At 45.5% G+C, this 26,647-nt stretch overlaps 2 protein-coding genes across 5 annotated transcripts in view; one reads left to right on the top strand and one right to left on the bottom strand.

The window, feature by feature from the left end:
- The first annotated feature begins 361 nt into the window (after window positions 1-361).
- The window catches only part of LOC146197046 (anoctamin-7-like), a 97,899-nt gene continuing 71,613 nt past the window's right edge, over window positions 362-26,647 (top strand). For 2 of the 4 annotated variants that reach the window (XM_084598766.1, XM_084598769.1), the window contains exon 1: window positions 362-492. The gene's annotated coding sequence lies outside the window, so the exon portion shown is untranslated. Of the gene's footprint in view, window positions 493-573; window positions 681-21,017; window positions 21,198-26,647 lie in introns of those variants that run through there. The other 2 variants (XM_084598768.1, XM_084598767.1) reach the window with 2 other exon arrangements.
- LOC146197047 (uncharacterized) lies at window positions 4,315-19,269 on the bottom strand. The gene is made up of 5 exons (XM_084597116.1): window positions 19,149-19,269; window positions 15,257-15,522; window positions 12,916-13,135; window positions 10,034-10,401; window positions 4,315-4,988 (listed from the first exon to the last, which is right to left on the bottom strand). The coding sequence occupies exons 1-5, from the start codon at window positions 19,252-19,254 to the stop codon at window positions 4,887-4,889; spliced, it is 1,062 nt and encodes a 353-aa protein (XP_084453242.1). The 5' UTR covers window positions 19,255-19,269; the 3' UTR covers window positions 4,315-4,886.

The following is a 26,647-nucleotide window of genomic DNA, read 5'->3' on the forward strand; positions in this document are numbered from 1 at the left end:
TTTGGAAGGCTCCTCCTGCAAAGCGACGACTGCTCACAGCGGTCGGTCGTTTCTCTGTCGCGTCTCCGAACAGCGTATTTCTTGACGCGACGCGCGCCACAACGTGCAGTACATCGCCTGCGAACGACGCTCCCGACGGCCTCTGAAGCAGGCGTGAGTACATCTCAGCCTGCAATCTACAACGCAGTCCGAAAAACTTCTATCGACCCCGTTGGATCAACTGGACACGTACTCGAAGAAAGGAAACCAAGTCTCGAGAGAGCAACGTCAACTAAGGACCAGTCGACTGTTGCGCCGTCAGCTGACCAGGAGGAACAGCCAGCGCGCGCGGGCAGCGCCTCTCGACGTCAGACGCCTCGCGCTTGCGATCGAAGCCACTGACGTCACGTGCGGTGCTTGGGCTCCGGAGCCGAAGCGATGGCTGCCGAAGGTTGACCACGCCACCGAGCTCCGCCGGCCGGATTTCGGTGCTGCTGTCTCACCCACCCTTCGGTAAGCTTCGGGACGGATGTGCGCCTGCCTAGCTTCTCCGCAACCCTTTCCTGCTGGTGTGCACGGCCGAACTTGCAGGACGCGATCTTTGTGCAGTCGGTTTGTTCTTCGCGCACGCACACGGAAACAAGGAATCATTGCTCCCGCAAGCGTAGCGAGGCAGACGTCTTTTCCGGGGATCCACGCCGGTTCGTTTTCTTTTGCAGCATGGATTGGGATTCGAACTGTGAATGTGTTCGGAATTTTTATATATGCGTAGTCACGTGCGCTGACGAGTTAGCAATATTGTCTGCATCTCCCGAGCGCCTTTATGTTTATGTTCTGCGTTCGTGCCCAAGATCGAGACATAAGCTAATAGCGTAGAGCCAGTGCACCTATTGGAAACCGATAAACTTTGTTTGGCTGCACCGCTAGAGTTAAAAGCGATACACTACAAGTGGGGGCAATACCGGAACATTTTGTGGCACTTTCACGAAGCTGCTCTGGGTGCAGCTTGGGTGCATGTGCGTTTTCACTGATAATTCTCTTGACAGAACTATTGCAGCAGAATCTAGTGCATGCAAAAAGCTGCCTGCCTCGTGCACTTCCTGTTGGGTTGCCTTTTCTCATAACAGAACCTGAGAAGTGCTTGCAAGATAATTTTTTTCAAGTACGTTTTAGATTTTGCTAACCTCATTTTAAGAAACAGCTACGCAGAATAGAGATCGTAGGAACGGGACTTCATAGCGCCTTTATTTTCACGCACAGAGGCCAACACGCTTACCTGGAGTGTTTGAAGGGTGCGCTGCTGGGGAGGGAAGAACAATTTTAACGCTGCTGCTTAGCTAGGGGCACTTTTAATGCTGTGCTGGAGTGCAATAGTTATCGCTGAAGTTCAATGCCTGCTTTAAAATTTTGTTTCTGTCCCTATGTGCAGAGTAGCGCTCTAGTGTTGACGAGAGCGCTCATCTCTGTACACGGTATAATCGCATCATCTTTCTTTTCGACCCAAAACTTTATTCTTATTCAAGCAGAGAATGAAATACACCAAGAGCAGGCTAACAGCAGTCATTTTTCAAGAAACAAAACAACAACAAAAAGACGCGTTTTCTGCTCTGAATTTATTTATTTCTATAATTCAGTCAGAGATACGGTCAGTGTGTGTACGTAGCCGTATGGCTGCTGTGTCGGTCAGCATCTTAAAGTTGTAGGCGCCTCACCGGTTCTTCGTGACCACGAGGAGACGAGTAGGGATTGGAAGTAATTGGGGTAATAAATGTCAGCAATTAAAATGTATATTGAATGCCATAAGATAGTGCGCGAATATTGCACACAAGCGGGGAAAAAATCTCGTATTTATTTTTCCCCAAATAAAGAGTTCGCCAGAAGTCGGCTGTTCTTCCGGATTTAAAAATTTTTAAAAATCAATCAGGACCTTTCTAATATGCTTCATATTTGCATTAACTGCTGTGATGTGCATTGCTTGATGAGCATGCCGTCGCTTGGAACTTACTATAATGCGCGGGTTCCCAAAAACAACATTGTTGCGGCTAATATATCGAATTATATAGCTCCTCCCTTAGCGAAAGTGTTCGAAAAACGGCATGGTCCCCGTGCCTTCCCTCTTTTTCTTCCTCTCCAAACGAAGCACGTTATCAAGACCATACGCACGTCCGCAGTGGTTAATAAATAATGTAGCGGCTCTCTGCAGGCCACGTAGAGCTGCGCCGCATCACTATCTGGTTCATCTTTGCTTTACTGAATACTCGTTCCAGCCGCATAAATATCACTCTTGTTAAAGCGCTTCAGCCGGGCGCTTACGGGTTTGCATGCGCATCGTGCTGTAAGTAGTTTTTTTTTATCGACGTGGCATGGGGGGGGGGGGGGGGGGGGGGCTTGATAACTTGCTTGTGCGTTTTCAATGCGGCTACGGTAAACAGCCGCACGACTTTGGTTGCTGGTTGCTGTAGAGCCGGCATGTCATAGTGAAAACTAAAGAACTCGCGTGCTTGTGATTGTTCACGATTGATATTTAGTCCGATTTCAATCATTTTAATGCGTTCAGGAGGTGAAAGGAATGCTACGAAGGGCATCTAGTAGTATTATTGACACAGCTAGGTGTGCAGCGTAGTCTACGTCCTTGCATAGAAATCTAAACAAGCAAGATGTTTCGTTCTTTTCATATGTTATCGTATTTACCTCGAGCTTGAAAGTGTTTATTTGTCCCTTACACATAATGAACGCAAAGGGATGAGCGAGCATAGATAGGTATACTGACGGTCAGAGCTTCGCGTCAGTGCGGCCATGACTGCCCGCAGGCGTTACCAAGATCTTAAGAGCCAAAGCCACGTTCCCATGTTACCTTGCTCCTCAGCTCGAGTGCACCCTGAGTGACAGTTCCCGGGTTCAAATACTGGCCGTGTTGACCGATCTTTTGCGGAAGGTGATGCACTAACATATGTTTGATACCATTCCTACGACCGTTAAATAACACCCAATGGTCAAGGCTGTTCCGTGGTCCTCCACTGCAATGCGCCTGCACTATCGTCAAAGTGCAGGTCTAGGGCGAACCATTCACACATACAGGACAGATCAGACAAGTGTTTTCCTCTACCTGCCTTGGTGACCGAGTGGTTTTAGAGTTCGGCTGCTGATTATGAGGATGTGGGGTCAAACTGAGATAGCTGATTCCACATTTAGATTCGAGGGAAATGCGAGAAGTGCGAAAAGATCCATGTGTTGCGATATGTCAATGCTTGATTAAAGATCACAAGGTGGTCAAAAATAATAGTGCATAAACCACTACAGTGTCCATATAACACATGCGTAGCTTCTTCGATGCGTTAAATTCCTAACACAATACAGCTACCTTCTGTCAGCGAACGGCTTTCATGCCACCTGGAGAAATTTAACACGTTCGAGCTTGCAGTTCGGCTGAGATATAGCTGTCGTTTTCACTCTGCTTTCCAAGTCGAACAAACTTTTTTTTTTCTTTTTTGCCACGCTAAGGGCTTGTGCACTTCGGCAGACCTTACGCTGGCGTCACGACGCGAGTGCGTAAGACCGGGCGTCCGGAAGGTCGGCTATCGGCGCCGAGCAGCAGAGTGCGGAAAGCTCGTTTCCTTTTCCTGAGGACCTCTATCCCAGCCCCCGTTCGCCTCGGTGGAACATAGTGCGCCCAAACTAGTCGCCGAGTAGGCGGTGGACAGGCAAAGACGCAAAAGCGAGACACGTCGATATCGCCGACGCCAACGACCACGGCCGACAGCGGCGCAGTATAGCGGCGTAGTGATTGCGCTATACTAGGGTAATTGGAGAATGCAGAAGGCGCTGAAAGGAGGAAAAAGCAATTTCGTTCTCATCTTCACTTCTGAGAAAAGAACTATACTGCTCTACGCTGGCACTCTAAGAAACGCAAAGAAAAGATGTTCACCGCTTCACCGAAAGGCAGTATAACATTGGCGATGCTAGTGACCGCGTTTCTCATTGCCGCTGTCATATATCTCGTATGTCATCTATAATGTACGATGCAATCTATGCCCCGTGTGAGTCAAAACCAATTCTTCAATTTCTGGCCGGTAATGTCTCTTTCCAGCAATTCATCTCCCGTCTGTCCACACACTGTCGTAAATACATTCTGCCTGTTGCTTCGTTTCGCCTTCCAGCAAGCCAAATAGTGACAGTAAGAGCATCAGCAAGCCGACGCGGTTGCCTATAGGAGGTTTTCACTGTTCTGCAGAAGTTACGACAAAAACTGAAGGCTGTTTTTTTTTTTTTTTTGCAAAAAAGGGCGCGGACACTATCGCAAGAGAAGACGTGCAGGCGCTAGCAGCCACGGTGCACACGTGCCTGCATTGCCTCAGTTCATACTATGACGAAGAATTGATTGCGCAGGGAGACAACGAACGCAGAGGTGTGTGTGGTTAACTGGGCAGCCATACAATATTTTCCGCTGTGCTGACTGTGCTGTGCTGGCTTAACTGGACATATCAAGACCCCTCCGTAATAATATGATTATAGAAGCTCAGTATTCATGCCCTAGATCTTTATGTTTGCACTTCATTCGTTTCTGCTGGCGTGTGCATCAGTACTTGCGCGTCGTCTATGTTTTCAGAGTTTACATATATTTCTTTCTTACCCCAGCTTTCCTGACTGCCTTATTCCTGAAGGCCGCTAGCACCTACTAGCATCGAGTAATGAATGGTTCGCGCTCCATGAGTGGATCGCGCACGTGGTTGTGGAGTTATGATAGTCCAGTGTACAACACGTCAGCCAGACAGCGAGTATGCCAATGAGCGTTCTACACGAGAGCGCAGTTTATTGACGATGGCTTGAAGAGGAAAAAAAAAAAATTATATGAGGACAAGCTGGTGTGATACCAGTAGCAGCTAGAGAAGGTTACGCTGCTTGCCACCTCAGGCCACCATGTTTTCCCGCCGACGGAACATGCGAGTCATGGCCGGGTCAGCGAAGATCCTTCCAGGGATGAAATGCCGTTTGGGTGGGTACTGAGACACCTGGTCGCGCAGAAAGCACGCATTACATGTGATGTCTCGTAAAAATGGTGTTCAGGTATCTTTGGTTCTGAGAAATATGAAGTTGTGTCCATTCTTCTTGCAGTAAGTGCAAGTTAAAAAAACCGTGGAGCATTCATCCAGTGCCCTCTGAGTGGTGCCTCGTTATATGGACGCATTTTCACGTCCTTCCGTTTCCTATCAATAGCTGTTCAAGTGTCTGCCAAAAGTCTGAAATTTGCGACCTTTTTCGTTTTTGTTCACCACATCGAAATTTTGTAGGAACAGTTCATAAAGAATTATCATATTTCCTGAACAACGTGAAGTCAGTTATAAAAATACCTCAGTCGTGACACATATATCGAACCACTGCTTACTTTAGTACCATTATGTCTGCAGCTAAGCTTTACACTGTTTTTAGACACTCAGAGCCGATACGGCATGTAGATTTGCCATCCGGTTCAGCGAAGACAGCGGAGTATTTTTGCTGCTGTCGCCACCACATAGTTGCGCAGTTCTTTTGCGGGCGCAAGTCGGCGCAGTAAAGAGTTTCGATCCTTAAAAGCCTTTCGCTGTTTTCCTGACTGCCGCCACCACTAGGTGACATCTGGTGAAGGTAATGTGATAGGCTTCCCGCACCTTTGCTACATGTCACGCTATGTCACGTAGCAAGCCCGAGCACAGCTCATATTATTGTATGCAACCTATTTAATATGCAACCTGTCCTCTTACCTGATCTCAGAACATAGTCGAATCGAGCTAAGATTATTTTCCTAACTTGTAAGGAAGATACGGCAACCACTCAAACGGAGTTAGTTGCAGTAAATGGAACCGAAAATGTAATTTTTCTAATAAACAAAAGTCGAAAGCCCATATTTTGGCTCGCTTAAAACGACAGTATTCGAACGCTCAATAAGCACCTCAAAAGCCGGCCACTAATGGCTGGCTGGGACCATTTCTGTGAGATGGGTGTAGCGTCAAAATCCGCACGAACACTAGAGCGCGGAAATATCAGCTATTACGAAACGTGCTCAGTTTGATATCTTAGAGACAATAACTACAAAACACTCAAGAGCTTCATTATTCTGCACCTGTGCTCAGTGCAGTTAGGTTGGTAACTGCTCGAAATATGAAAACACGGGTAAATGCTGCATTAGGCAGCTGCTCCAGTTTAATCAATTCGAGAGCCCGGCAAATTTATTACACGAATAGAATACGCTTTCCCGTGCGTAAAATGTGACATCTTAATAGAGTTCGTGCAAGGTAAAGTACTGTTGAGTATCATTCATTTAACTGCGTAAAAATGTCATTAGCCAAAACACATTTCAGTGATATGTGAATGTTAAAGTATTCATATCTATGTAAGTGCACAGAGCTAAATTAGACAATGATCCTCGACGCGGGCCCATCGACTAGTCTCAATGACTTTTTTAGTTAGCGCGAATGAACTCGGACTGGCAGCCCAGACAAGCGCGATATTATCGCACACATAAAAAGTGGAGAAACGGCATATGCCATAGCTGACTGCGTGTCATCAAGGATTGTTGTTACGCAGTCAGAAAATGTTTTCTCTTAGCATTTAGTTACCTATTGAATTTGGACATATTATTCACATGCACGGCAACGCATGCCACCAAATGGATTCAAGCACCGCCAACTCGTTTCTTTTTACTCACGCCAACACTCACTGTACTGGTAGCAAAGTGCAACTTATATCGGTCTTCTGCGCCACTGATGATTTGTCTGCAGCAAGCATTAGACGTTATGCTTATTTTCATTCTAGGCAAACACATATGAGAATACTTCAACTATCTAGCCTTACTTTTATCTTATTTTTTTCCACGGCCTTCTTCACATTGCATTTTGGAAAACAATTCTTATAACAGTGCGGAATTGTGCGTGTTTCTTTTTTTTTTCCCTCGAGTTAATCGCATAGTGCTGTTACTTCTTCTCCGTGTCGTCGAGAGCTCTGCTTCATCTATTCACATACACCCTTAATGTGACTTTCATTTGTTTTCGATGTTGTTGAGAGGAGGTAACGACTTGCATTGAATTCTCACAAGTTGAAAAATCTTTTTGGTTCTTCATATGAATATCGTGGCAAAGTTTGTCGGCGTGTAGACCTACAGAGGGGTTTCCTATACAAACGATGGCAGTCCGAACTCCCATTTCATCAAGCCGACTCAATCGTTACGGTAGCTGATAAGCATATTTCTCCTGAAAACAAACAACTCGTGTTTGCTGACATCACGCACTTTTCCGACCAAGATGCATATTGATCTCGCCAGCCTGTTTCATATTTTCTTCTTCCCAGGGCTTGTTTAAACATAATGTGCCAATGGAGTTGAGTCAAGAGGTTGAAATATGAGTTAGTTTTGGTTGTAATTCTTTAAGTGTACCGGACGGCTGAAGGAGAAAAGAGGTCGCACTGCTGGCTGGTTTGTCTGAGACAACAAGGAGCTACTGCTCTGTTTTCGCCGACAGTGGCTTCAATCCTGTTTAGGGATAGCTGTTTCCTTTTTTTTTTTCCTTTTTTTTTTTTGCTGGTTACCGCTGCCATGACAACGATACAGCTCTTCAGTTGGCTTTCATCCGGCCGCAATGGGAGGAATTAGCGCTGACGTCTGGGTTGGTCCTGGTAAGCTAAGGGAAGTAAAAACATGTCCATGATTGGGCGGTTTGTTGGACACTTCGCTTCCATGAAAGCACCTGCCGCGGCGCAAAAGCAAACAACGTTTACGCGCTACGTCTACATAACAAAACGACCAACAAAAGATCAACGACTAAAAAGTGAACCTGATGTCAATAAAAAAAAAGAAAAAAAAGGAGGCAACAGAAAACGACGGCTGGAGTGTCCTGTGAAGTGAAACTTCGAAAACTCACTGAGGTATTTATTTTGAAAATAACGTGACCATTGTTTGTCTGGTTAGACGTAGAATGAAAAACAGCAACATTTGATGTGAAAGAACAAAAATCCTGACAAAACAAAGTGACAGGGTAGGTTAGAAGGTGGGAAATGGTGCTTCATGATAAAGTATAAAAACACGTTCACGCCTGGGGAGAATACGGGTATAGGGTGTATATTTGGAATGGAAGCGTCACCTCACTTTAAATCCTGACAGATAATAAATTACGCCAACCCTCTGAACAATCATTATGGGCGACACTTAAGCTCCGTCCCGCATCGGACGTTGTCAACACTGTGCCAATACTGGGCCAAGGTTTGTGCTGCCGTCTGAGGTTCTCTTTGCGGATCCTCGTTTGCGTACATGTAGTCTCTGCTGACTTAGTTACCAATCCTTTATTTTGTGCTTTTAATATGCAACACATTCTTAACATACAGTCCTAATCTACCACGTTCTGCAACTACCAGTAATAAATGATCACGCGATATATATAGCCACGCTTAAAACAAGCCTTACGAACGATTCAAAAGCCCTGGAAAGTTGATATTCCTCTCTCATCCAGCCGCCTCCTATCGGCAACCCGAGTGATAACCTCCCCTTAACTATGTCATGTCATGTGGTACCGCTACTTTGACAACACATCGAAGAATCTGTACCGAAGCCATACTCGATTTTTCTTTCACAAAGCCGACAACGCCGGGCTTTTTGTATAGCGGGAACTTTAACGATATATCGCTAAAAAAAATTCGTGGCGGTGGAGTCTATTTTTGTCCTGCATCACAGCCCGAGGCACGCTAAAATAAAGCCGCGGTGGCCTTGAAGTATTGTTGTAGCCTATACATCTTATTTTCTTGCTATGTCTTATTGCTGTACACTTTTAGGTGCTTTTTGAAGACTTCTAAGGAGAAAATATGTTCCGCTGGATTTTAAAAGGCAGCGAGCCCTGGCACTACAAGTACACTATTGCTTCAATTTCAGCACGAGTAAGCTATCTAAAAAAATAAAAAAATAAAAAACAACAGGTAACATTTTGGTCGCCGTTCATTTTAGTAGCTCGAGCCGGCGCAAGGACGCCTCGAAACCAGATTAAAGGTAAAACTATAAGTTCTTTCCTCGTCAAGGCTTCATTTCCGAGCCTGTCTGTTCCACCTACTGAGCAACACCGAATCAGCAACTAAATGAGAATCTTTCAGCAACGCTTGTATGAAAATGCGCTCGCTAAGACAAAAATAGCGTGGCTCACTCCTGAATGGTCTCAACTGTTCAGGCAATAACGCTACCTAAAGCTGCAGCCAGGCGTTGAAGTCTTCATGCAAGCCGGAACATATAGGTTATTTCCTATAGCTAAAATACTGCTCATAACACAAATTTGTTTTCAGCTACTGCGACCCCCACAAAATGTTGCTAATTCTTATTTAAGGTATATCTCCCGCCTACGGCTCTGCTCGCGGAACCAAGCCCGGTGACGTGCGTATGCGGCCTAAGAGTGATGTCTTGACGTGAACCAAAGGCCCTGGAGGGTTCGAATCTCATTTCATCCTCCCTTGCTAAGGGGCTGGCTGACTTGGCAGATCCTGCCTACTCGGTCATATTATGTGGCACCATGACGTCATACAACCTACCAACCAATCAGCGCCCTGCAATATCGGCTGCCAACTCCATCCGTTCCCGTGATTTTTAAACTTGCAGCGCCCATGCCACATTTTCTAGCGACATAACGGTTTCAAAAGTTTCATAAGTTTCAAAATCAGATTCCTTTCTTGCACAACCCTAGCGAAAAAACTCTGAGTCACAATAACCTCATACAAATTTTTCATACTAAACTTATACCAAACTCGTATAAATCTCCCATATTCTCATACAAATATCACACAACGCATGAGAAATAGGTGAGATTGTATGAGACTTGTATAATATGAGAAATCTGTATGAGGTTATTGTGACTCATACTGTTTTCTCGCTAGGGAACTTACGCGGAAACATGTTTTTTGTGCGAATAAAAATGGTGAGGGCGTCTGAAAAAAAAAAAAAAAATCTAGGCTACTAGCGACCCAGAACGGCGTCTTCAAATTTCTTCAAAGAACCCGCGTCACGGCGGCGGCAGTCGAGGCAAACGAGACGAAGGTTGCAAGCAGCCCCCACCTGTACACGTGCCCGCTTGCACAGCACCGGCAGAAGCGCCCCCATGAGACACGAGGCGCCGCACACAATGCCAAGCACGAGTATGACCACGCCGTGCCGCAGGAAAATGCCGTAGCAGGTGGCAGCCAGACCGTTCTCTGAGGACGATGACGCTGGGTCCGTCGGCTTCTCGCTGCCGTCCCGGACTCCGGGCGAGGACACGGTCTGTGCGCCCTGCTTCGTACTTTCAGCTGAGTTCGCCAACTCTCCCAAGGCAGCTATGGCAGCGGCGGGTCCGGTCTCGTCTTGCAGCTGCTGTGCAGCTGAGTTGGCCGGCAGCCGTGCCGCCTCTTTGGACGATAACGATGACGATGTTTTGGATTTGGGTGCTGCAAGCATGACATCCAATTCTGCGTTACACTGGACAAGCTCCGTGCGGTAAGAGCACGAAATACTACAAATATTACGAGCTTAATGCAGTATAATGCAGCGTGCGAATCAGCCAGATGTCCATCATCGCAACTAGGACACAACTCCGTGTGTAGGTTATCGTTATACACTTCTGCGTTACGTCCAGATTTACAACATCGGTGACGTCATGATGGCGAAAATTTTTACGCAGTAGCCGGATGTATTGATATCGCTTGTCACAGTGTTACGTCATATATGCACGATGTACGAATACATTTTTGGGATACACCGAGGGCGGGTGTAAATCTTTCGTCGACATGTCTTGCTAGCGTGGTCCTGGCTGAAACAATTGATCCAGCCGTGCATGGGTGCACTATATATTTCGAGCTCACCGTGTGCCCAAGAAAGTCGATGCGTGCTCAAGACATACGGCCCTCGAGATACGCTAGCAGGACATTCGAGGCACGCTACCATTCCTGCGCCATTTCAGCCTGCTATAGTCGCCCGATCGATGATGTATCGAATTCCTCGCATTGTCGTTGGCATTAGCTCGAAGTCTAGGGGCATATTATGGATATAAGTGATGTTCCACAGATCTACCACCAAATAAAAAGCAAAAACAAGCACAATATATTGAATGAAACGTGAGACTGAACCAGTGTTGTTGGCCGTCGCGTTGTTGGCATACCGATATACCTTATTCACGGGAACTTACAAAGCAAAATTATTAACAGAAGAATGCCGTATTGACCTCGTATGGCGTGCGAGAAGTCTTAATTAAAAACGATGAGAGAGTCCATAGTAAATAAAAACATGATACAATAGGGATCAAATGTTTGCTTTTATTCTTCTTACTTAATATGAGGAGTGAGTATACACGCATGAATGGAGCAAGAGGCGCGATCTGACTGAGTTGGTTGATGGCTAATCGAGAATCAGTCACTCTTATTAGCGCAAATGAGCCCCAAACACATCTGAGCCAATCTGATATTAAAATTTGCATGCTACAAGAGCCTCAATTCGATTCGGGTCCGACGTACTGGCATGACGCATAATGTGATCATAACCATCAAGAGAAAGTCCTAGTTCCGGCATTCGAAAGTCCCATGCCTAGCAAGGCACTCAAGCAATCAAGTTGTGAACAACGCTATTTAGCACTTCTGTGAAGTAGAGCACAAAATTTATTAAAGGTTATATTTCTAGTTTCTAAGTTGAAAATGAGTTTAGAAATGGCCGCTCGAAACTCTAACGGTCGTTCACACAGCGTGTGGAATAGCTTCATATCCTTATGCTTCACGTTCGTTCTTATAACAATCGACTGGGGCCGCTGAAAAAAAAAAAAAGTGGTTGCGATGGACCTCTGCCATAAAACGTTCGCGCTGCCACGTTCTTATTGCTCCCATGAGGTTGATTGCCTGATTGCCGGATACTGCTCGCACATGTTTATGACACTGTTTCGTTATACTTAGTTCTTGAACTGAGCTAAATTGATTGAACTCTGCTGACCTTGCGGACGGCCGTAATTTTTTCAACGATATTTCTCCTGCGGTACGTTACTCGGCAATCTACAAAAAAAAAATGAATCGACATGTGTTTCAATTGATAAATAGAGCGCTTCGTTGTTGGAAAGGCTAATGCGCCCTAAAGAAAATCTAACCTCACACAGCACGAAGCTGAAGGAATCGAATGGTGACAAGTGGAATGTCATGTCCTTATTCTAGAGCGATGTTCTCAGCTAATTATCATCATGAACTTCTTTATGTTGCTATTCATGGCCAGCTTCAATACCAATATAGATTGTGAAAAGAATGTTTTAAAAGCAAATGGCCAGAATCCATGCAGTGCCCGGGGGCTTGTCCTGCAATATTGTATGGGCACAGCCTATGCTAACAACGTCCAGTCCCAGGCATGTGAGAGGGAAAGAGGGAGGAAGAGAAAATATGACTTCGGAGACTGTGCGTCTAGATAGTATAGTCGACTTGATTCTGAATGAATGTTTTGCAGAGTACGAATGAAATCAGGTCTAGCAAGACAAAGATATGCTGTACATGATGGTAACTGCTCCAGTATAATAGAAAAAGAAACGAGATAACTCATCTGGTAGTTTCCTGGTGTCATGTGTCACTGTATACTGGTTGAATATTAAGAGCTGGAAGTGCATCATTCGCATCGCACAAATAAGTTGGCAGCAACGCTCCGGTAGCTCATGAAGCTGCCAAATAATTAATCTAAGCATGTTAGTAATGCTTGAAGAAAGCACGTCTAGGAAATGGGCTTCACCATACAACACTTATGCGGTGAAGACACAATAAAATCATAGGACGAAGCGTGCAGAGCCCAATCTCTGTCTCGGAGCATTCCCCCCGCCCCCCTCTCCCCTCGATTATTTTAAGCCTAAACTGACTAAACTATTACTGCACCCTAACAGGTGCAAAACGGCTCTACTGGCGCTTGCATGGCACTAACGCGTCCGACTGTACCAGACTGCATACCTGGCGAACTAGGCGGCGTAGAGACAGAGCCACTGGACTTGTGCTGGATGGACTTGTTTCCCCCGCCGAGCGCTACCGCTTGCAGCACAGGCCCGGTGCTGTTTGTCCTGGTAATTTCAAGGATAGCAACTTTGTGGTGGGGAAGACTGTGCTCAGACGCCGTGGCGTTCAGCCTCTTCCTCAGTGCGTTTTGCCCCTTTTTAGGAACCCGCATGACGTGCTGCATAAAAATAAAAAAAGTCATGCGGTGCCTTACATTATCGGATAAGAACTTTTTACCCCGGTTTGGGTGGTCAAGACAAGTTCCTAAGAAACATGCGTTGAACTAGATTTGAACTCGAGAGTTGCTTTCCGGAGGTGTATTTTACAAATGCAAGTGTTATACAACTCACCAAAATGTCGCACGTGAAATTGCTGTTGTTGAAGAAAGAAACCTGAATACAGTTTTGTAAAGCTATCTGCATTTATTTCGCGGAATCGCTCATAAAGTCACTTTTGTGTGATATTTCATAGAAACCATCTTCCCTTTAAAGGTTGCCTTTGTTAACGTACTTCAAACTTATTTACATTGCTGAGGGCAGTTACGCATTGAAAAACCCTTGTTGTTAGAGGACAAGCATGGATACTACAGCTTGTCAATGTGCACGGTGGTAAGAGCAATAAAAAGCGCCAAGTGCGGCACGTAATAACAAAAGGGGGATAACTTTTCAAACGAAGAAAAACTGCCGGGAAACATTTCGCTGGCTAAATTATCAACGTGCCAAATGCGTGAAAATGCGTATATAGTATATTCGTTGCAAAAGCAACGCAACATAAAATACGCGGATCGCTGGTTACGCTGGGCGCACGCGTACTCTTCGTGCGTATCGATCTCTGCGCCCTCGTGCCCTTCTCTACATGCCTCTGTCAGGTATCCGGCTCTTTTGTATGGGGGGGAGGAGGGGGGGGGAGAGAATGTTAGTTAAATCACCCGCCCACCATACCTATGTTTGGTTTTCTCTCTCGGAGCCGTGCGAAACCAGACAGTCTTTCATTTCGCTTAGAATGCGGTCGATAACTGTAACCTAACTCAGCCACTCGCTCCAGTATCCATGTCATTAGAGCGAAATCCCTAATCCGAAAGTTCAGGGCCGAGCAAAATTATTTTAGCTTGCGTGTCAGCGTGTAGTGCATTCATTTTAGAAAAAAGAAGAAGAGGAGGAAGAAGAAGATTGGTTGGTTGGTTGGTTTGTGAGGTTTAACGTCACAAAGCGACTCAGGCTATGAGAGACGCCGTATTGGAGGACTCCAGAAATTTCGACCACCTGGGGTTCTTTAACGTGCACTGACATCGCACAGCACACGAGCGCCTTGCTTTTTGCCTCTATCGAAAAACGGCCGCCGAGGCCGGGATTAGATCCCGCTTCCTTGGGAACAGTAGTCGAGCGCCCTAACCACTGCGCAACCTCGGCAGGGTATAGAAGAAGAAGAAGAAGAAGAAGAAGAAGAAGAAGAAGAAGAAGAAGAAGAAGAAGAAGAAGAAGAAGAAGAAGAAGAAGAAGAAGAAGAAGAAGAAGAAGAAGAAGAAGAAGAAGAAGAAGAAGAGATGATGATGATGATGATGATGATGGTTTGGTTTGGTTTGTGGGGTTTAACGTCCCAAAGCAACTGAGGCTATGAGAGACGCCGTAGTGGAGGACTCCGGAAATTTCGACCGCCTGGGGTTCTTTAACGTGCACTGACATCGTTAAAGAACAATAAACAAGGGACCGCATTCGAACTCGAATTCTCGTGCTCAGTAACCGAGCGCCTTATCCACTAGGCCCCCGCGGCTTTATTCAACAGAACACCTTTTTTTACATACATAAGTATAAAGCTGCTAATTGGCCATAGCCAAGAACAGGGATGATTGGCGTATTAACACTGCCATAAAGTACCAGGAACAGAGAGTATAAGAACGTGCATAATATAGAGAGGGGACCACCGGGGCGGGTGCTTTCACACGTTATAATCAAGCGTAAAGGGTTAAACCTCTGCAATTTCTTTCGCATACTGTTGCGCTGATGTAGATCACATTTCCTTTCTTTCCAGCATGAATTTGTAATGTATCACTTGCAGTATGTAAACCGTTTCCTATTATTTTATCACGAATGCGCGTTAGAATGATACCCTATTGTAATCGCCTACTTGTGCTACTTGTGCGAACTAAAATAAACAAATAAATAAGCGAATAATTATGAATGAGCATATTATTAACCGCAAATAGCAATCACCTATCACGTGTATTTTGGCGGTCAAATTTCACGCAAAGTTGGCCACAGAGGTAACTCTGACGCAGGGTCGACTGCATAATTTCACTCACTTCAGGCTCGACGCGCGGGAAGGGCAGAAAAGAGGGAAGCTCAGGCCCGTCTAGCGGCTCCCTCTTAATGTCGATGGGATCTTCATGGGGCGGCGGCCGGGCGGACTCGTCGGTACGGCTCTTGTCGCCTGCAGCCACCGGAGCCACGGGCTTCACCTCAGCGATGATCTCCGGGCCAGCGGCCGGAGGCAGCATGGGCTCGGGCATGAGCTCGTTCACGACGCGCTCCATCATGTTCACCATGTTCATCAGCATGGGGGGTGCCTCTGCGCATGCCAATCGCGCACGTTAACGAAGTTCACTGTAGTCTCACGCGGTTATCGAGGTTATGGCGTTAGTTTCAGCCTGACAGGACCAACAATATCCGTGATCTCACGGTCACTGACCCTAAAACAAAATCAAAACCCCATTTTTATGATGTCCATGCTGATGTGGAGACTTTGCTGCTAGCGTCTGAAACGTTATTGTTGCAAAAAATAAACGTTAACGCTCCTACCCTCAGCAACCGCTGCTCAAAGACCAAATAAAATCTGTCATTATGGACCACAGTAAAATGTTAGCTGAACCATGCAGAAAGACAACCTTTCTACAATATAATTATTATTTTTTTACTGTTAACCCTCCATGCAGAGCAACTATATTCCTGGTTCGCTTTTTTTTTTTTGTGTGTGTGTGGTTTTATAGTACGAAATGAAAAGCTTGATTCATTCTGTTTAATGGAGTGAATGTTTCAAGGCCCTTAGAAACTAGGTTGACTTGTTCGCAGCAACCGCGGCAACTTAAACAGCTCCCACACAAAATGAGGACAGCAGTTAAGCTCCGACAATCTTGCTAACATGAAGAGGAATTTATCGAGCCGGATTTTGGAAACCGTTAGTTCTCGGTCGATGACGGCTGGCGTGCAAACGTAGGCCCGTCGAAACTGGAAATCTTTACTTTATCGAAAACCAGAGAGGCGGGGCTGTTTCGCTTTTAGCGGTATAAATTTCATACTTCGAATTCGTCTTCCCTGCTTCTCATACGACCGACCTTGTGAGGCGCACTTTTCTTCGAAAGGTTACAATAATGAGCCCACGGGTTCTCTTTCGGTATAATCCGATATACTCCCGAACTTTTTCGGGCCGGATATTTTGCCTGGAAATCAAAGCGCTAGACTTCAACGCTGTTTTCTACTTTTCTCCTTGCTTGAAGACAACTAGAACAAAAGCAGTTAGCAACCCATTACATTTTCAATAACACGCAGCTGAGCAGCAAGCAGCGACCAAGAAAAGTGACTACTGCTGCAGGTTCGAATTCCTTTAAAGCTGTTCTTGAAGCTAAAATTCAGTGTCTTCCAGCCTGTGGTCTGTGCCAACGGGAGGAAGCTTCGAAAGTTTGATTATACAGCACGCACCGTCGTTCAAGAAGCTATTTTTATGCTACTAATCTAGCGCACGCACATTTCGCAGCGAAAAAAGAAAGAAGAATCTAAGAACACTACAGTGGCAAGCTCTGTTTCAAAGCTGTCAAGTGCCCGCCACAAAAATTCAATACATTATTTTCGAGAAGCTCAGCTGCGCCAATATAAATTGTGAGCAAATATACGTGGTTCCATCCCTTACGTACGTTAACGCTCAAGACTGGATACCTCTTCCCTTTCCTCACCCCAAGAACACAACCCCGCCGTCATGATCGATGCAGACTGCATCAAGTCCAATGTGTTCTCTGCTTGCCTCCCGCGAAAACTTGCCTAATGGACCGACATCATAAAAGCTGTTCAGCAACGCGGAAGGAAGTGGCCTTGTGACATCTGAAACTGCGAAACCCTGGTTTTGGAGCCGGTGATTAATATGACATGAAAGCGCCCTTCCTGCGAACCAAGAAGCAATTCGCCGCTCCGCTGCCTCATGCATGGCTGTATGGTGTTTTCACGTTGTAAGACCAAAAGTAGTAAAACGAGATTGACCATTGATTAAACGAGGCAATGCACTACGAACAAACGCTGAGGTGCATATAAGGGGCTTGTGCACATTCAGGTCGCATTCCGTGACTCGCTTTGAGAAAGATAGCGCCCTGCTGCATGCTTGACAAGCAACCCCCGTGACAACTATTTATCATCGAGAGTTCAATCGCTGGCACTTTACCCTCATTAGGAAGCTGCCTTGTTATGCTGCGGTGAATGAACGCGAAATTTGGTTTACGTTACAGCGTCTGCTACAACCGTGACTTTTCGTTTTACTATTTGCCTGCACGTCATAGAATACAGCCGTCATATCAGTGCTACGACCTGTTCGTTTAAATAAAAAAATTAATGCAGAATTCTTTACTAGCTGTTGGCAGTTCATTTTTTCTTCATTATATGTAAGCGTTTTTTTTTTTTATTTAACGGCAACGCCCATGTGTGATAGAATGTCTTGTATATCCGAATATCTTCTTCTTTCGTTGGTTGCTGAGAAAAATAGAAAAACATTTTAATAGCGAACTACTGTTCCAGCGTAACGCAGACTTTCTTTTCGATAACTACAAGTGCGATTTGTGCTAGCTCTTGCATATCTGTCGAATAGCCGAAAGTCCCAGACTTTTAGATACGGAAGATTAGACTATCAAACAATATATCGGAATGCTACGAAAATGAGATAAAGGAAGACATTAAAAATATTCGTTTTACATCCGTCTGAGGCACTCTGATCGGCATAGTTGAGCTTTTGCTCCTTATCCACTCTCCCCATATACCAACTAGTGTCAAGGCGGATGTAATGTTAGGGCATAATTTTTTTCTCATCTTTTCGATACAAGATATATATATATATATATATATATATATATCATAAATAGGTTGGCTCAGTGCTGCTTCATTTACTTCTGTCATCAGCAACATCAGTCAGGATGCGTATACATCTGGCAATAAATTCTGTTTTTCTCATCCCTGTTACACGGGTATATTTAAGCGCATTGCTCGATCACCTGTATGAGGGGCTCTTCGCACAGCTTCGCTGAGCATCAAATACTGCTTTAGGCCATAGGCCAGCCAGATATTATTCTTTTACAGAATTGTTATGAAATGAGAGAGTTACTACTCATTCCACCCATACGCATTTAAATGAAAATGACGCAGTTTTTGCGTCCATTATAGCCTAATAAAATTTTGTGCTGGCACAAACTAAGCGCTTATTTTACTCATTGCTCTCCCAGAGCAGGTGCTGCAATGATGCTGTATGTTAACAGTAACCAAAAAACAAAACGCGAGACACGTTGCACAGAACAAGCTAAACTACCACAGTGCGTCTCGCAATCATTGTAGGCTTGGACGCCTATGGATGCTTGCGTGAAGGAAAATATGGAGGACGACATCCCATCACGTTATGTGATGGGCCGCCGTCAAACAGCCGTCCACATGGCAACCTACAGATGTGCAAATCTGCTAGGAGTGATACTGCATGGACTCAAGCTGAAGAACAAACGCTAAAACCATTGGGAAGAATGATGATGACAATCGTTATAACGCAACGTGTTCTCCGTCACTGTGATCACATTGTACACACCATATGACGGACTTCTCTCTCCTCCGACAGCGCTAACACCGTAGCCCATAAAATGAAATCCTTTCTTCACCGAGGCTTCCCAAAAGCGAAAGATGTGCAAGGTATAAGAAAAAGACCTTATCCACTGCCATTCTGCCAAAAAAAAAAGGAAAAAAAAAAAAAAAAAGAACAGAACGAAAGACAGATCTTTCAACTGGCCACGGTGCCCAGTCTCAGTGCCACAACATTGATCAAGGCGTACTACGTGTAAAACCTCCCGGTGGTCGAAAAGAGCATTTAGCCTCGTTACATGTTTCGCGGACCTATATAACCATCTATGGTTTGCAGCGCACAGTACTAAGACAACCCTGCTTCGGCGGCTGTCTACTCACGAATAAAGGGCGGTGGCACCGGGACGATCTCGACTCGGCGGATCTGGCCGGCGGCCGGAGCCGCCAGCAGGAACAGAAGCGGCAGCAGCACCGGGATGACGGCCATCGCAAACGAATCTTCGAGCGCGAGCACGCCACCCACTTCGACTTCTTCGAAACGAGGCACGCACTGGGCTCACGCATTCTTCTCAGGAGCACGGGCAGCAATCCCAGCTTGACTCTTTGTTGTGCATCAACAACGAGTCTAGGGCCACAACCTCATTTTTCTTCAGGCCATCAGAGGTTTGTTGAAAGATTATAAAAGTCATAGGGGCGATCAGCAGTTCGAAAGCACACAGTTGACGTTCTCTGTTCTAATAAACTTGCAAAAGACCACACAGACAAGGGCCATTTGCTTCATGAACTGAACGCAGCTTTCCTTTCCTCCTCCCGTTTTGCTCCCTTAACAGGAAGCGCGTTGCGAAAAAGCGGCGCGATATGTCTCCGAATCCGAGTTAGATTGGCGCCACCTTTGCGTGGACGAAAATGACAAGGACAAGAACACGTCACAGCGAAGATTGTGCACACTCTTGGTAGGGCATAACTAATGCTGATTTTGCCCTTTGTACCCAGGGGATCGATGACGCATACCCACATTAACGAATTAGCCAAGACACTGGCGGTCACTGACACATGCTCAAGAGCGTATTTTCGAAATATATTTGAGTTAAGATTGGGAGATTTGCACAAAGTCGAAATCACTTCGTTTGGTAAGGATGTAGTTGAAAATGTTTACTGACCAATATGATCCGTGTGAGTCGAGTCTCTATTTTTGGGATTTCATTGTTCGAAGCTTCTATGAATATGAACATATTTATTATGCATCGTCTTCCTCTTCGAGACCAAACCGAAAACTTATTTCACTTGCGCTAGCTTTGAATTTGTCGGCATTACAACGCTAAGCAGACATATGCAGCTGTAAGCATTTCGCAAACACGCTCGGTGTCTACCATTAATTTGTTGTTATATATTTATTTTTATTATTTTAATGTTTTCGTGATTAGGTTCTGTGTTTCTCCTCTCCGTTCACGCTTGTTTTGTCAGTACTACGTGAACATCCATTATCTCTGCAGTCAACGATGTATCCATCATCCAAATGAGCCAGAGCGAATTGCCCACCCAGCGTTACATATAGAGCACGTGAGCGCGGAAGACTTCTCGGCGCCCGCCCTTGGCCGCGATAAGCAGACCAAGCAGTTCTTCAGTGTCCGAAGGTAGACCGCGCCCCTTCGAAGAGAACGCTCGCTTTCTTCATTCTTACTCCGGCTAAATTGGTCGCACACTTGTGCACGCTGTTTCCAGCGGTGGTGCCTAAAGCGCTTCCTGGAGGCGACTGGTCCGGCTGCGGTGACCTCATCCGTAGACCGGTTGTGCGTAACGCAACTCTAGTTGCGCTCTAATGGGGGAGGGAACGTGCGACTCTCGCCAGACACCGGAAAAGAAGTAAATGGTTTCTAAGCGGACGGAAAGGGTGGAAAATTACGGTGCAGCCTGACTTCCACACCTCAGAACTGAGGGGTGGTCTCAATCTAGCCTTACTGGCAATATTAACCCATAAAAATTAGAAAGAAAATCATATGACTGCTTTTATGCATGTTGCATTTTTTTTTTTTTTTTTTCTCTTTAAGTCTCAATCGCTCGCGGTGGGGATGCAAAGTGGCCGCCGCCGGCTTAACGGGACATTCTGTCTGCTGCCTTCTTTTGCGAACCGGCAGATGGCATTAGGCGTTACGTAAAGAAAGCATTGCGTGGCCGCGACGGCTGTGGCCGGCAGATGTCCTTTTTTCTCTTCATTCCGTGGCGCGATTATTGCGTCGCGTCGTTTAAAGGCGCTTACATTGGGCCTGTCACTATTGTTCCGCTCCTCGAAAGCGTGCTGACCGAGTTTATTATGGTTTGTGCTGCATACCAGAGTGTTTGAAGTGAGTGTCCAGCATCGAACCCTTGTATTTTCGCCGCATTGACAGCTGAGGACAAGCCAAGGGTCAATGGATAACAAAGCTGGACTCGGTACGTGCTGCTACGGCTGACTCATCCTACACGTACGCGCTGTTTTCAACGTTATGACGTTGATCTAGTTCGGGCAACGAATGCGGCACGCAGTGAAGGCAAGCTTAAATTGTATGCGCGCGTAGTCTGAACCGGCCAATTTTGTAAATGTAATAATTCTCGTATAATGCACAATGCCTAAGCGTATGTTCAGGGAGTGGAAGTACCTCTACATGGCGCCTACAGTATGCAAGAAAGTTCGCTGACGCGCAGGCTGACAGTTCGCTGATGCACACATAACATGCATCGCACTTTTGAATTACTTTAGAAGATAAGCCCCACTCGCCGTCCGATCACACCCTTGCCCGAAAGAGATAAACGCCGGTACTTTGACTTGCAAACCTACTGACGCCTCGGGTGCAGTGCTCGCTGAAGCATATACGGGAAGAGACGTGCGCTTTGTCACGTCCCCGCCTCTCTTCCTCTCTTGCACCAGTACTGACGCCTTCGTATTACTGAGGCTTCGTAAACTATCTGCAAAGCTTCATAATAGTATTGTTTAAGGCGTGACGAGCGAGATGTGAGAATAACAGTGCGTATCAGCCGGAACCAGTGTTGGTTGCATTTGGCTCCGTTGGTACGTTTACTGTAGGCTGTAAGCACCGCTCTTGCCGAATATTTGGACGGCTGAAGCTTTCCATCCGTGTCATTCTAATATCAAAAAATTGTGAAAAATATATGAGGAGGGACGTTCGACTCTTTTGCTTTTAATTTATAGAACTTTGCAATGAAATTGCAAGGAATGTGTGATATGCGAAAGATGTATATATAATGCCTTTGAGATCATTACCCCGTCCAGGTGCCATTTTTACCATTTCGATTCAAAAGCTAATATATATTCCTTCTTAGAGTACGTGCATGATTCAAGAAAGCCTTTAGATAGTTTTCTAACGGTGCGCACGAATCGTTTATTTTGACATGCATGTATAAAAGTTGTTTAAAATTGTGAAAGTAATGGCAAACCGCAATGTTAGGTGCATCAGGGTTTCCTAAATTGGAGCTCTATGGACAACAGAATAACTTGCTTTGTTGAAAATACAATTGTGGCTCGAAATTCACATAAAGAAAGTTATAGAGTGTGAACGGAGCAATACTTCAGCAATAAAATGTCGACGGGCGCGCTGTATATACTACGCTTGCTGTTTTCACAGAAATAATATACTGCGTTCGCCAGCGGCAAAGCAATGCACTTCATCTGCAACTGAAGCGTACTAAATTTACCTGAAACAAAGAAAGCAGTGCTACATAAAAATTCCTCCGAGATAAAGCTGCGAAGTCGAATGTGCACAATTGTGCACAAAGCGTATTAAATAGGCAAGTTTCTTGTAAAAACGTTCTAGGAAAAATGTTTTATTTAACAAACTTACACCAACACATTTTTCAATGCACATATCTATTAAGCGCTTCGATTTAAAAACATTACAAGCAACTTATTTCTTCTCTGCCAGAAATTGACAGCCACGAATATTTATTCGTTTGTGGGTTTGTGGGTTAACAGTTCATCTGCGCAGCGCTACGCTGAGGCAGCAAGCAACCAGGTCAAAACAGAAATTCTCACAATACGAGCAGCATAATCACAACCTACTCTGTCACACAGTAATCCATTGCGTTTCGCAGGTGTTCCTTCTGTCTGCTTGATTTACGAGTCGTCGCAAAATGCGCAATACTCCGAACTTCCCATTGCGCGTCATTTGGTCAATCAGACAGCGTTCGGTGTTTGCTCTTGCTGCGACACTGACCACGTCAATCACAAAGCAGGAGTTCCAGCAGATTGTGGAGATTTACCTTCTTAAAATTCAGAGTTTAAATTTAGGCTACGTGTGTTTGCGGCATGAATCAGCAGTAGTGAAAACCGCTAGATACCGTATTTACTCGATTCTCAGCACCCCCCTACCCCTTTCCCCCTTTTTTTTTTCTTTCTTCTTCTTTTTTTTTTTTTTGTGATCGCGATGTCCTAATTAAGGTGGGGGGAGGGGGGGGGGTTCTTTCCTAGATTCGAAATATCTAAAATGAGCCCTATTTCCCTTCTTTCGGGGACTAGTTGGATTCGCGAAAATGCGGTAATGTATCTTTGCGCATATACGGGTTTCCGGGTTACTTGGCGCGATTCCGTTTACGCGGGCCAGCTTTAAGTTTGAGCGGAGGACGTAAATACACAAAGAGGGCGCATTCCTGTCGACCGCAACCATGCTTTACAGATGATCTTGGGCGATCATGAGTGAAACATTGAAGGCGATATAACAAGAGCGGTATTGCTGAATGTCATGTTTCCGCGCTATGAGACTTCAAGACGAGGACGAGACTTCGAAAAGAGGACGTAGGTAGATGAGCAGGTTAGCTGTGCGTCCTCTTCATCTACCTACGTTCGATCTCGTATCAAAACTGATGCCGGCCTACACAAACATGCCAGAAGTTAGCATTTTAGTGTGGCACCAGAAGTTTCGGAAATCCTCATTAAACCGACTGTGCTTTCGGCATTTTAGCGAACGTTCGCAATGGTTTGATGCCCACCTTACTGATGTATGCCCGGATTCTCTCTGCGAGGCTGAGTATACGGCCTCTCACGATGCAAGATCCGGCTTACTCTATTGCTGAACCAAATTTAATCAAGACGAGCAGGGCACATTGATGTCCTTTCGTCTACCCGCGTCCATGTCTCAGTATGTTAGCCCGAACACATACTATGAGCTTCACGGATATGAGGCCGTGTTTTTGACACTAATCAGTGCGTTTGAAACGTCCAAAACAGGGTTGTACGTTTAATCCTCACTAATTACAACCGCAGGGAAACCATAACTGCCTTGAAATCAAACCTTTATTTCCCCTCATTGTACCTGTATGGAAAAGTATCTCGTTGCCTTGTTCACACAAATTGTACCACCATCGCAGGCTACGCGATAGGCTCATTTCTCAACCATTTTATGTGTCGCGTCACACTGACCGTCATCACAAAATCAGCATCGATTCATGCATACTGAGGGCTTCTATCAATCGTTCTAGCCGCGCAGTTCACGCAAACTGGATCTCCTTTTTCGCAGGCGTTGCCGTCATTAATATTTATGAGCAGTTCCGCGATGCAAAAGCTAATATTGTACACTCAGGGGCTAGATAAATATTTATGTAACTACCGCACTTCCTTCATTCTTTTATGTTTCTTTCTTTTTTACCGTTCTCGCTGTGTAATGTATCTTGCCTTGAAAGTTGAGGGGCACGGGAAGTGAATGAAAATTAAATGAAAGAATGTATCGTGCGCATGCTGGCTGTGTAAATAAACAAACATTGGTATTGAATACGAATTTTGCAGCTCGGCTATCGAATCGAATACGAATCGAATAGCGACAAAACTGAACCAATGCCAGTAGATTATTGAAAAAAAAAAAACAATATGGCCGACTTAAGCGCGTATTCGCATGAAACTGATACGCGTGTTAAATAGCGCGTTCCTAATCGTGATGCCAAAAAACGAAGAACTGGTCTCCACTATAGATGGTACCGGGTCAACGCGAAGTCGGTATAATAGGGGATTTTTACTTAGCAGGAACGTGTAGTTGACGCATTTTTCCAGACCATTAGGGTAGTTCACTGGGGAGCACAGTTTTGTCATCCACGAGTACACCAGCTTCGAAAGCTAACATCGACCGTGTTCAACCGACACCACCGAGATCTTGACAAGGCCTGCGCACCCCAGCAGCCTACGTTACGACAGGCGGATAGCGATGAAGTACCAGCAAATGAAGGTGCGAGCGCGAATCTGAGTCTAGTCACATGGTGTCATCTCGTCCCTTTACCCAAGCCTGTACGCGCAGATTCAGTGGCTGACACCTTATCGCTCATCCGCTTGTCGTGACGTTCGCTGATGGGAGAGAAGGTGATGCAAAGGCCTTGTTGGAATCTCGGTGGTGTCGGTTCAACTCCCCTCGCCTATAAGAGATGTGTCGCGCCACCACGTAGCGGCGATTGTCATAAGTGAAGAGCACAGCGCTCCGTTGGGGCGCTCTAGACGTGCGTGCCGACGAATTCACTGTAGCATAGGCGTATACACTTATACAGATCCCGGCTACACACACACAAGGGCCCTCCCTGTTTGGCAGCGTTGGCTACATTGTGTCTGCGCCGCGGGCCTTTCATAAACGGTATACGTACACGAAAATACTCATCCACTAAGCTAAGAGCAACTTATCCTATATCCGTAATGTAATATCGATAAAAAATAGTTTTCGACGCTAATGACGACAATGAACGAATCTGTGTTATTCATCTCAAAACCTAAGGGAAAGAGCTGCTGTGTGAGCCATGACCTCCAAAATAGGGCATCAAGACACGGTTTATCAATCCTGCCCGAGCAGTGTGGCTTTACCTAATCGTTGAGAACTTGAATTATAATTATAAATGGTGCGACAAAAACGTACGGACTGCGCTATGCTGAACCACTCATCCTCCAAGAACGGAACGCGGCAACATGGTGTGTGACGTCCGAGTGGATCCTGTTTTTGAAAGAGTGGTTGAATAAAGCTACGACATAATTTATTCTAGTTTCGTGCCAACTACTCGAAGCTATTCCAACACTTGAGAACGAAGTTGATGCGGTTGGAATGATTTTCAAAATTTAGTAATTGATTTGATGTGAATACAGTAATAAGATGTTCGTCTTGCTGTACGGAAATTTTGAATATTCGCACGAGCCTACCCAGCAAACTTCACTCCAACGTTAGTTTTCCAGTGAGACACGATTTATTTACGCTTAGAGCGAGCTGCATCTTACCAGCCACACGCCCCATTTATGCTTTGGATGCACAGTACAACCACGAGTCTTAATTAGCATGTTCTATGTACACTTCGTGATGGCTCCCTGCAAGCGAGAATGAAAACGAACTGAACATCGACGCGGTTATGAAAACAGATATCAGTTCATAGTGTGTGTGTGTGTGTGTGTGTGTGTGTGTGTGTGTGTGTGTGTGTGTGTGTGTGTGTGTGTGTGTGTGTGTGTGTGTGTGTGTGTGTGTGTGTGTGTGTGTGTGTGTGTGTGTGTGTGTGTGTGTGTGTGTGTGTGTGTGTGTGTGTGTGTGTGTGTGTGTGTGTGTGTGTGTGTGTGTGTGTGTGTGTGTGTGTGTGTGTGTGTGTGTGTGTGTGTGTGTGTGTGTGTGTGTGCGCGCGCGCGTGCGCGTGCGCGTGCGCGTGCGCGTGCGCGTGTGTGTGTGTGTGTGTGTGTGTGTGTGTGTGTGTGTGTGTGTGTGTGTGTGTGTGTGTGTGTGTGTGTGTGTGTGTGTGTGTGTGTGTGTGTGTGTGTGTGTGTGTGTGTGTGTGTGTGTGTGTGTCGGAAGCTTTAATATATAATATATATTCACGCCGAACTTCATTTCTGCATTGCAAATATTTTGTGCCATTGCTGGCTTGATGGCTTTTGGAGCCTC

This window comes from Amblyomma maculatum, chromosome 3 (genome assembly GCF_055883805.1).
Source record: "Amblyomma maculatum isolate TAMU_Amacu chromosome 3, ASM5588380v1, whole genome shotgun sequence".
Taxonomy (NCBI): domain Eukaryota; kingdom Metazoa; phylum Arthropoda; class Arachnida; order Ixodida; family Ixodidae; genus Amblyomma; species Amblyomma maculatum.